This window comes from Carcharhinus amblyrhynchos, chromosome 16, assembly GCF_965287045.1.
Source record: "Carcharhinus amblyrhynchos chromosome 16, sCarAmb.v2.hapA, whole genome shotgun sequence".
Lineage (NCBI taxonomy): Eukaryota > Metazoa > Chordata > Chondrichthyes > Carcharhiniformes > Carcharhinidae > Carcharhinus > Carcharhinus amblyrhynchos.
The window spans coordinates 43,280,050-43,292,193 of NC_137339.1; the positions used below are offsets into that span (position 1 = coordinate 43,280,050).

Here is a 12,144-nt window from a genome sequence, read left to right on the forward strand (position 1 = left end):
GAACCCTGTACAATCAACAGTGAACAGCCGCACTTCTGACCTTATGATGGAAGAAAGGTCATCAATTGAAGACGGTTGGGCCGAGGCCAATAGGCTGAGGAACTCATGCAGTGATATCCTGGGACTGAGAAAAGTGACCTCCAGCAAACACAACCATCTTCTTTAACGCTAAGTATAACCAGTGGAGAGTTTTCTCCAATTTCCACTGACTAAAGGTGGTTGCAAATGTTTCAGCCTTCTATTGTATCTTACATATAATGGCTGTCTCTTGTATTGACTCTCCACAACTGCTGCCAGTACATGAGGGGTAAACGATAATACATAAACTTAAAAAAAATTAGCAAGTTAACAATGAATGTAAGACATTGCGGGGCTGCACAGAAAACTGTGTAATAGACTTAGGGACAGAAAAAGTGAGGAGGTGAAGTGTTTGAGATCCATGGAGTCCCGCACAGGCAAGGACTAGATGATAAGAACTAAGAGTGGGAGAGAAGCAGAGAGATGACATCAAGAGGAAAGTCCTATTTGGATTTGGATTTCTGTTAACACCAAACCCAGGTTTGGTTCCCAGCTTGGGTCACTGTCTGTGTGGAGTCTGCACGTTCTCCTCATGTCTGTGTGGTTTTGCTCCGGTTTCCTCCCACAGTCCAGAGATGTGCGGGTTAGGTTGATTGGCCATGCTAAAATTGCCCCTTAGAGTCCAGGGATGGTTAGGTTAGAGGGATTAGTCGATATAATATGTAGAGATATGAGGGTAGGGCCTGGGTGGGATAATGGCTGGTGCAGACTTGATGGGCCAAAGGGCCTCTTTCTGCACTGTAGGGTTCTATGATTCTATAAAAAGTCATTAGCAATGTTAAATGAACCAACCTGCTAAACATTTCATACAAATAAATGGAATATTTCCCCATTTAGGGCACAGCTCTTTAAGGATCTTGACTTAAGATGATCCATATACATGTTTATGAGGGGTTAGAAGAAAATGAAATGCTGGGTAAAACACAAAATGCAACTTCCTGGTCTATCACACTTGCTTATTATCATCAATGATCCACAACGTAGGATGTAATATATTAAAAAAATTAGAAATGATGTTTAGTAATCTTATAATTGAGAAAGCATTTTACTACAATCTTCTAAACATTGTTTGCAGTTTAAAGACATTAAGGTAAAAGGCATGGCCATTTTTCACATGAAATTACATGCTTCACATTCGCTGAATACTTCAACCGTGGGACTGGAATGCTGTTTTCCGTAGGATGCAATTCTACTTACCTGCTAGATGTGCTTCTTTTATTTAAACAATGTAAAGCACATACTAACGATCTAACTTCAGCAAAATCACAAATAAGGCCCTATACATTGTCCCTTAATCATGAATCTCATTACAAGAGGTTTTGTAGAAAAAAATGTTTCAGACAAAACAACTTACCTAATGTGTTGTGAACACCATCTGCCTCTTCTTTCACTGTCTCATCTAATCGTTCCAGGTTCTGAACTAGCAGTGCAACCACTTGTCCTTCCAACTAAATTAAGGCAAAAACCAGATAATATTACAACAAGCCACTTCAGCATGAGCTGTTATTCTTTTTAATGCTGAATGAATTACAAGTCATACACATTTTTGCTCACAGACATGATTTACTAACAAAAAGAATCAGGCCAATACAGGGATTTTTTGGTTGGCCAGCATTCCACTGACTTGTGGGTTGTTTGTTAGGTCATACAAGAGCAATGGATGATTGCTGGATGGAACAACTGATGTGTGTGCTGGTTACAAAGAACACAGACAGTGGGTACAGCAATAGCATTATTGCCTCTCCTGTGGAGAAGAACCCCAAAATACAGGCACTCAACCATCAATCGCTCTTGCAGAGATAATATCTTTCTTCCGGTTCACCAACATCAAGTTTGGTCCCATGATTATATGACTATAATAAAGCACACAGTGGGGTGCAAATTCCTTTCAGTGTAATGTTTCAAATTCTTAATTGAAGTCACAGACGAAAAAAATCATATTTTCCAATTCAACAAAAGTAAAATTTTAAGCAATGCTTCACATAACTTCCATCTGGCAGACACAGCATCAGCTGAATTCACTGACTCACCCTCATCTATGCTACTAAACATATCCTAAAGACTTTAAGCAATCAAATACATTGCCCCTTTCAGTGCTGTCTCTGGTTAGACACTTCTAATACAATGTTCCACATCCCAAATAATAGATTCTAGCATTTTTGCTATTACTCACAAGAGGCCAACTGACTTATAGTTCTCTCTTTTCCTTCTTTCTAAGATAGCAGGGTTATGTTTGCTACCTTCCGATCCTGTTCTAGAATCTAAGGAAGATCAAACCTAATGTATCCATTGCTGCTGCAGCAACTACCTCATCAGTTCTAGTGGATTTGGGACCACCTATTTCTATTAATTTTTCCATATTTATTCCTTTAAGTTTACTTATTTAAGTTTCTTGTCCATGATAGACCTTTGGTTCTTTCTGGAATGCTTGTCTTCCACCTCTATGGTTTCAGCCACATGCCTTTGAGTTGCCAGGTTGAAGAGACTGATTGTTCAATTCAGCCAATGATTTTGATCTCATAACAAGCAACCAAGTATAAAAAGCAATATACTTTTTATATTTAGTATGTCAGCAGTACAGTTCATCTTGTTGTGATCCACGTGGTCGAAGTAAACTCCATTAATCCAATACAAAGATTATAATCTACTTTTCACTGAGAAATCGGTGTTACATATTGAAAAAGAGTTAATTTAAAGTTCGCCTGATTAACTCTGAAGTGTTTGCAGGCTTCTAGCATTGCTGCAGCAAATGTGATATTGCTTGGCTTACCGAAGTTTAATTTTTATTAAACATAATGGCCTGGATTATGCATTCAGTAGCGAAAGGAGTGAACTCCTGCCAGGACATCACTGCAGGAGCTCTTCAGGGTACTGCCCTTCGCCCAACCATCTTCAGTTGCTTAATCACTAACTTTCCCTCTATCATATGGTCAGAAGTGGAGATGTTGGCTGATGATTGCACAACATTCAGCGCCATTTACAACTCCTCAGATACTAAAGCAGTCCATGTCCATATGCAGCAAGACACGGACAACATTCAGGATGGGGCTGATAAATGGCAAGCTACATCTGTGCCACACAAAGATCAGACAATTACCTCTCCAAAAGAGAGAATTTAACCATATCCATTTAACAATCAAGGGTATTACCATCCCCAATTGTCCACTAATAATACCATGAGGTTACCATTGACCAGAAACCAAACTGGACCAGTCATGTAAATACTATTGCGACAAGAGCAGACCGGAGACTCAGAATTCAGCAACAAGCAACTCACCTTCTGACTCCCCAAAGGCTGTCCACTATCTACAACACACAAGTTAGGCTAAGATGAAATAGTCTCCACTTATTTGGAGTGCAGCTCCAACAACATGGTCTGATTGGCACACCATCCACCATCTTAAACATTCAATCCTTTCACTACTAATACACAAGGCACTGAATGATTCATGCAGAAATTCACCAAGACTCCTAGACAGCACATTCCAAACTCATGACTCTACTACCCAGAAAGCTGACACATGGGAACACAATCACCTGCAAGATCCCCCCAAGCCACACACCATCTTGACTTAGAACTTTAGCAGCATTCATTCACTGTTATTGGAGCAAAGTTCCTTCTTGACAGTGTACCTATACCACTTGGATGCAGTGGTTCAAAGTGGCAGCTCACCACCATCTTCTCAAATGCAATTATGGATGGGCAATAAATGTTGGCCAAGCCAGCAATGCACACATCTGTCAAAAACTAAAATCAAAACTTGTAATTGACCATGAATAAAAGTTGCCCAGAAAAATTTAGCAGGCTTTAGAACATGGACTTTCACTATCGCAACTTGGCTTTGAATTTGGCATCATCGATAGTGGATATGTGGTATCCAGCACAATACACACACCAGTTACTCAATCTAATGAAGAATTCTTATAGACTGAAAAGCAGGAAATAAAAAGCAATTTAATACTGAAAGCAAAACAAAGATTGGGATTGAGAGAGAATCTGAAATATCAAAAACTTAAAATAAAAAAGTTTTAATATAAAACTCATGCAATTTGTAAATGCTCTTCTGGGGAGATGAGATTGCACACTTGTAAAATCAGTTCCTTTTCAGGGCTGGAGAAATTATAACTTAGAATGCTGTTAAAAACTTGATTACTATCGATTGCACAGGCTCAAATTCATTGATTTATACAGTGACTTGTATGCATAAAGAGTTGAGTTCAAATTAAATCACTGATTTGCAGATCCAATCAACACAAAGCCACAACAGCACAACCAATTTCCAGACTTCCATGTTCAACAATGTATATGCGGATTCTGTAAGTTGCTGTCAGTTTTACATAGTAACAGCAAACATTAATAGCTTTTCTAATATTACGAATGCAAACGCCAGCATCTTAGAATCAGCTCAATGACTCTGCCTCATAACTACAACAGCCTCCCACACAACCACTTTCACTGTCAAATGAACACCTTATTTCATAAGGCAACATTATTTATATTTTTGCAGTCTATGGGTCAGTAACCATTTGTGTACTTATCCTTATAATTCCAATACCATTCCGAATCAAATCGTCAATCTCTTCTTTCCCAACAGAGAACGTTTTCACCTATGAAATATTATTGATTTATTTTAGAAAGTTTACACCAACTATTCACAATTTCAAAGATAATCCTCAAGCATTGTCTTATGCTTGTTGACTGCAAACAGATCCAGAAAAAGGCCACAGCTGTGTGCTAGGTAATTCCTTAATTTTGCAGCTCATGTTTTGCAACACTGAAATAAACACTTTTATTATAATAGTGCTAGATAGTTGCAAGTCTAAACCAAACTCCAAGAACATCTAGGCTAGCACCTCAGTGCCTTAGTGCAACAGGATTTTGATTTGGAATCTATGGCAATCAAGTTACTATATTCACCACATTACAAACTTTAGGCAATACTAATAAAACAAAATGGTCAAATTGTTGAAAAAAGGTCTTGAGAATTTCAACTGTGATCAAGATACACTCAATGCCAGTGTCAGGAGAACAGTTCAGAAGGGTTTTACAATTCAACTATTCCATAAAACAAGCTTATTGAATGCAATCTCAAAAGGTGGTGACAATTTGTTAACTGACGTCTTCCATTTGTGACAGTGTGCTCCAATTTACTTTGAAAAAGATTTCTTCCAGAGCAAAATAACTATGTTATCATAATTTACCTATTATATGATTTTCTTCAAGCGTAAACTGCCTCTTTTTGATCAGAACTTATGTATTAGGAGAAAACAATTCATAAATCTCTATGTATAGAAACCTGCTGACTGTTGCCTTTTTAATGCTTCATCGGTCATTTCAAACAAAGCAAGGGGACATTTAATGGACTTTTGCCTCATGGTCAACCTCCTGTAACCTCTCATTTTATGTCAAAAACATCCAATTAATTTCAATCACTAGTTTCAATAGTTTCTATTAAGATGAATGCTGAACACATGGTGACACTGCTGCACCATCCTGGCTTGTCAGAATTGCACATTTCAATCTTCATTTGACTGCTCAACCACCTCAAATATGAAAATTACCAACTACCAGCGAAACAAAACCCAAGTTCTTCGGTTCATACTATCTGTGTCACTAGATTCCACAAGAAAATTTAGAATAATCGGATTGCAATCCTTCTGAAGCCAGTGCTCTTTTCAAAACACTTCAGTCTTGGAGTTCTAAATGTACAGCTCTTTAGAGGCATTCAGAGATAACAGGGAAAATGAAAATAACAAACAGTGGATTATTTTTCTTGTTTCATTGAACAAGGAGCACTTCAGCTTCCAGGGCACTAGAGATTTGACAGCTGAACCATACCATGATAAACATAGTCATGGTCTGACTGATGCGTTTCTGTCCAATAGCAGTATGGTTGCATCTTTGCTCAATTAGGAATGGACAACAAATAGTAGTCTTGCAAGTGACACGGACAAACATACCCACCTCTGAAACTTTACCACAACTCAGTTATTACATGGCTCTAAAAATTATCAATTTGCTACATCCTAATGGTTGATTCATCACACTTGATGAATGTCAAGTGCATTGGAACATACTGCTTTAAAGAGAGAATGCTATACTGCCAGTGGCTCCATTTCTCTGAGGTGCTAAACTGAGTTCCTGCCCGATTGTTCAAAAGGACATAAAAATTCTTGTTTGAAGCAATAAGAAAGAATTTCTCACCTGTCTTGGATGACATTTAATGTTCATGTTGAACTGATCAATTGGCTCACTGCTGTTGTAGAAACTTTTTACGGACAAATTGATTACCAAAGAAACAGCAATAATACTTAAAGTAATTTATTAGCAGTGATGGGCTTTGTGATGTCCAGAGGTGCCAATTTAAATATGGTCTTAGCAAAGCTATCCACGTAATAATCCACTAAGCTATTAAAACATCTATGAATTAAACTCCCATATTTCATATCTATTCATTCATTTTGCTGATTTGTTAGAACTATTCCTGGAGCAATGAAACTTCTGTTTATATTCAAGGTACAAAAGGTCATCATTGAAACTCAATCATCAGCCACTGCTTTCCATTTTCCCTGCCAACCAAACCAGAAATCCCCATTTTCAATCTGCCTTCAGCCAAAGCTTTCAAGTTTGGCAGCCTTCACATCAAAAGCTTTGATGCATAATAGAGAAATGCAGGGTTCTTTGCCACTGCCTAAATACAATTTGCAAGAAAAAAACTATTCCAAAAACAAAACTTCTGCTTTAAAAAATATTTATTTTAAGGTTGTGCCCTTAAAAAAATCAAACCACAATAATCAATTTTCATGAATTACAGCTATTACATTCATGGATTACTCTTCTTGCCAGACTGTTAGATGCCTGCGGCAGAAACCATGTCACAAGAAATCTCTGAGCACATTCACAGGTAATGAACCAAAACTTCTCAGGTTAAGTTTACTAAATTTGTGATTTCAGTAACCAAGAACAGTCTACCTCCAGCTGCATCTCCTTACCCTCAAAAAAAACTCATCAATCTTGTTATTAAACCAAACGTCGCAACTATAGTACCAGTCGCAACTTAGATGGTTGCAACACTAATGGATAATTGACTTACAGTTTATTAGTTAAACTGAGGTTACTAAACAAGGTGCAAGCATATACTAATATACCTCAACCACCATTAGGAATACCATCAAGATAGAAGAGCTTTAGTTGAATTAATCAGTTGGTAACAGGACTACTAAAGTTCTGAAAAAATAGCAAGAGATGCACAATAGACTCTCAGTCAAAATATGGTAAGACCTACTCTATGCTTTGACTAGACTTGTTGGATGAACAGCTGGAATGAGATGCCATAACTAGGTGACTAAAGCCAGACACCTGACTTGTGGAAGTGACAACTAAATGCAGCACCTTGAAAAAGTAAATTAGTTTTCTGGAGGAATGTGTTTATGGGCCTTTTTTAAAAATTGTCATCCTTTGATCAGAAATCACCCACAATGAAGTCTTATTTCTTGAGTGCCTGTCCACTAGACACTTTACAAGCAAGATAGCAATATCATTTTCTCTGTCATCATAAAATATCTGCAATATACCCAAAATCTCGGAAGAATGTATCAAGTTTGAATAATTTGGTGTGATTTGCATTTAAAAAATACCTTTCACGCAGTAAAATGTTACAAATTTATCAATTACTCAATCCATTATCCTTCTGATGTCTCTAGTAGTCCAGTAAACATGGTCAGAAGATAAGCAGCACTATCACCATTGTTTCCCACCATCTTCAAAAAGCAACTGCTTGACACATTTAAAAAAATTTAAATTAATCAGTGTTTGCAACAGTTCTGTTTTTACAGTTCTTTTGGCTTCCTCTGGGATTGGTTTTTCACTCTGCACCAGTAGTACTTGATCGCTTTGAGATTACTCTTATCGTCCAACTGTTGATCTTTGTAATTTCCTCTTGTGTGGCAGATCTCCAAGGATTATTCCTCAAATTGGTTTCTTATGCATTCATCTACTTCTTTCATCTCTACCAGTTGAATCCATACCTTAAGCAGTTCAGGCCCCATTGTCTAGAATTACCTCAGTAAATCCCATTCATCAACACCCTCCCTAAAGCTCACCTCTTTCACCCAGCTCATATCCCCTCCTTTAACATGGCATCCACTTCTGTCTTTAGATGCTTTTCTATACTGATTGAGTTACCTAACTTTATCATATTTTTAAGCAGCAAGATAATAGAGGAAGTGAGGAATCTCTCAATCTTTTATAAGATAGACATGCATTTTGTGTCTGAAACAGTTCCTTCATATTCCTCTTGGTTTTAATGATGAGCACGCACAAAAGAAAAATTATAGTCCTGGCGAAGTAGTGACAATGTAATTTTTCCGAACTACAAAAAGCTAAATGCAATCTGATCAAAGTTTTCTTGTTATTTATTACTTCATGGATTGTTTCGCTGGCTAAGCCAGCATTTACTCCCTAAGATTATTGCCTTTGAGATGGTTATATATGGGATTTGGGCCTTGTTGGCTACGTCAGCATTTATTGCCCATTTGTAATTGCCCTCGAGGTCAAATGCATTTTGCAGCTGATACACGACAGTTTTGGTGAAGAGGAAGTGGAGCAGTAAAGTAGTAAGTGACCTCTATAGAGTATGTTGTCGCAATTATTATGCAAATCAAACAATTTCAGCTAAAGTACTAAAATAACACCACAGACACAATAATATCATCAAGATGCAGGCATGTGGTTGTCCCATTGCAATGTTTGGAAGCCTCCAGAGAACAAATACTTTCCTTGAAAGTTTGGCAAATAAAAATAAAAGCATTATACTAGTTTGAAGTATTCAATGTTAAACCTTAACTTGTACCTTTGCAGCAGCCATTGCATGTAGAAAAATGCCATTCTAAACATCCATAAATTTAACATTCCAGGCTTATAATATATTCAGATTTATATAGTATACTGTGATGGCAGTGTGTTATTGATATATTTTATGTTTAAAAGGAATGTTTTAAAATTCAGCTTTTTTCCACAGGCATTTGGTACGCCTGGGGAAAATGCAGCTCAGGTGCTGGGAGAGCAAATTAATTACTCATTTTAGCCATGTAGTGTTTACTTAGGAGATAGTTTATGGATTTTTGTTTCTAGATGAAGATTTCTCTTAGGGTTTTGATTAGGTTGTTTGATAGGTCATGTGATAGTGGTTAATGGGAGGTGCAAGGTATGTAGCTGTGAAAAACAGCTTTCAGTTCTGCCTAGAATTTGTTTGAAGACAGAGGTCTACACACTGCTCTGAAACTCTCTGACAGCTGTCTACACTTCTTCTTGCAAGTATATTTAGTGTTGCTGACCGGATTTAAGTGAAATTTTAAGTCTGTGAGAATGTTGCTTATTTGGAATAAACAGATAATTTAGAAATTAAAGTTGTTTTCTTTTATTTTGTAACTGATGCTCCACTGTTAAGAGTTAAGCTGTTTCATTTTGTTGAAGTTTTACTTAAACTGTGGTCGTAAATAATGTTTGTTTTACTATACAAGATCCCTAATTCGTCAGTGGAATTACTGTTGGAGTGAAGCATCCTATCCTCAAATTTATGCCAAAATTTTAAAAGTAGTTGGGGTCTAACCTGGCTTCCTAATATAAGTTAGGATTCTGGTCCAGAACCCTAAAAATATAGTTAAGTTTTTGAGTTCTATTACTCTTTTTATTTGAAGTACATATTTTTGTGTTCATTATACTGTGAGTTCTTGTTCACTATAGCTGCAAGAATATTCACACTTGGCCAATGTATGTAATCACTATTCATTGTGTGCTCAGGCGAACAAATAAAACAAAAACAATCCTTGGGCTTGATTTAGATAACAGTGCAATCTTGTGTCCACTCGGGATCCTTCTCATTTCTTCGAGAAATGACAGAACAACAGTGAACCTTGTTTTATGCGCTGTATTTTGTAAAACATTTAATTGCTAACAGAATTTAAGTTTTATATGTGCAACAATTCTTTCTTCTCACAAAACAGAGAAGTGTTTGGTAAGCTACTTTTGATCTTTCCATTCCAGCAATCTCTCCAGAGGTTTCAGGTCAAACTCAATAATTCTCAAAATTCCAAGCTAATAAAAAAGAACTACTGAAACAATTAGAAGTGTTACAAAATTGGCATAACTATTTCTAAAATTCAAAAAAGTACTTGCCATCACATACTTGAACTAATCCCATAGCATCTTCAAAGAAATGTGGGGCTTGGTTACTGTCCCATGCAAAGCTAAGGGAAATGGTCCTTAAAAAAATGAATTTAGTTGGGACAGGTCTTCTCAGAGTGCAGCTGCCTCCTTAACATAACTGAATTAAGTAAATCAATACCGATTCAAAGAGTAGTCAGGAACACTTTGGGCTGAATTTTCTGACCCTACCCGCCAGTGGGATCTTTCAGTCCCGCTGAAGCCAATGGACATTTGGCTGCCTTATGGCATTCATCAACTCTGTCCCCACCACGGCAGAGCCAAAAATATTCTGGCCTTCATTTTTGTTATGCATATTAAATATAAATTTATTTTCACAAAGATACATTTAAATACAGTGAAGTAGATAGTTCAGCACTTGAGAAAGATGAATTAGCACTGCCCTGCTGTGCACAACTTCTGCAAAACAAAAGTTTTGTTAAAGAACAACATTCGTTCTGGTTGTATCACAGTTTGGTATGGCTCCTGCTCTGCCCACAACCACAAGAAACTACAAAGGGTCACGAATGAAGCCCAGCCCATCATGCAAACCAGCCTCACATCTATTGACTCAATCTATACATCCTGCTGCCTTGGAAAAGCAGCCAGCATAATTAAGGATCCCACGCACCCCAGGCATATTCACCTTCACCAGGAAAAAAAGATACAAAAGTCTGAGGGTCAGGAACAGTTTCTTCCCTGCTGCCATCAGGCTTTTGAATGGACTTATCTCGCACTAAGTTGAACTTTCTCTAAACCCTACCTATGACTGGAACACTACATTCTGCACTGTCTCCTTGAAAAGGCAAACTCTGGTATAACTTGCCATTACCTCAAGTTAGAAAATGCAATAAACACACTTCATGATTCCCATCACCATGCTGTAATTGATAGCTAATATATTTGCCTCAAGGGGTTGCTTCTATCAGCACTAGCTATTTACTATGGCTGGCTTATTGCTTGCTATTTTCCTTAATTATGCATCATTTCTGACCAGTTTGAGACCTCAATGACTCCCCTCCATGCACCTGCCTTCTTGAATTTGCCCATTTGTCAACATGTGGTGTTAAGCTTTGTGCCAGCGGGATAAAAGTACTGCAAGTGTAAAATAGCATTTCAGTTTGCTCAATTGGCTACCTTCCTCAACCACTGGGGTTTCCATTTTACTGACAACCCACCCGTGGCAAAGTCTGAAAGATCTCTACTGCCTTCTGAAGATACACAAGGCCATCTCATTATATTGGGCAATGGGACCCTGTGCAAGAACTTCTCTGGCTACACTGAGGGCATCCTGAAACCCATTGTACAAAGAACCCCCAGCTTTTGTCGCAAAACTACGGATTTCCTACAGAAACTCAGCACACATGGAGCAGTTGAACTAGGAGCACTCCTCGTCACAACGGATGTCTCAGCACTCTATGTCAGCATCCCCTACGACGATGGCATTGCTGCAACTGCTTCAGTACTCAACGCCGACAACTGCCAGTTTCCAGATGCAATTTTACAACTCATCCGCTTCATCCTGGACCACAATATTTTCACCTTCAACAACCAGTTCTTCATCCAGACACACGGGACAGCCAAGGGGACCAAATTCGCACCTCAATATACCACAAGCCCAACGGATAACCTCATGATGCTCCACTTCTCCAGCTTCCACCCTAAACACATTAAAGGAGCCATCCCCTCCGTATACACAGGATTTGCTCAGGTGAGGAAGATCGCAACCGACACCTCCAGACGCTGAAAGATGCCCTCATAAGAGCAGGATATGGCACTCAACTCATCGATTGACAGTTCCGACGTGCCACAGCGAAAAACCGCACCAACTCTCTCAGAAGACAAACATGGTACAGGGCACA

General features: G+C 38.1%; 1 protein-coding gene across 1 annotated transcript in view; it reads right to left on the reverse strand.

The window, feature by feature from the left end:
• Positions 1 to 12,144, reverse strand: part of ctnnbl1 (catenin, beta like 1) — a 178,219-nt gene that overhangs the window by 108,413 nt on the left and 57,662 nt on the right. The window contains exon 6 of the mRNA XM_080205037.1: positions 1,433 to 1,526. Within this exon, the coding sequence (XP_080061163.1) occupies positions 1,433 to 1,526 (94 nt within the window). The remainder of the gene's footprint in view (positions 1 to 1,432; positions 1,527 to 12,144) is intronic.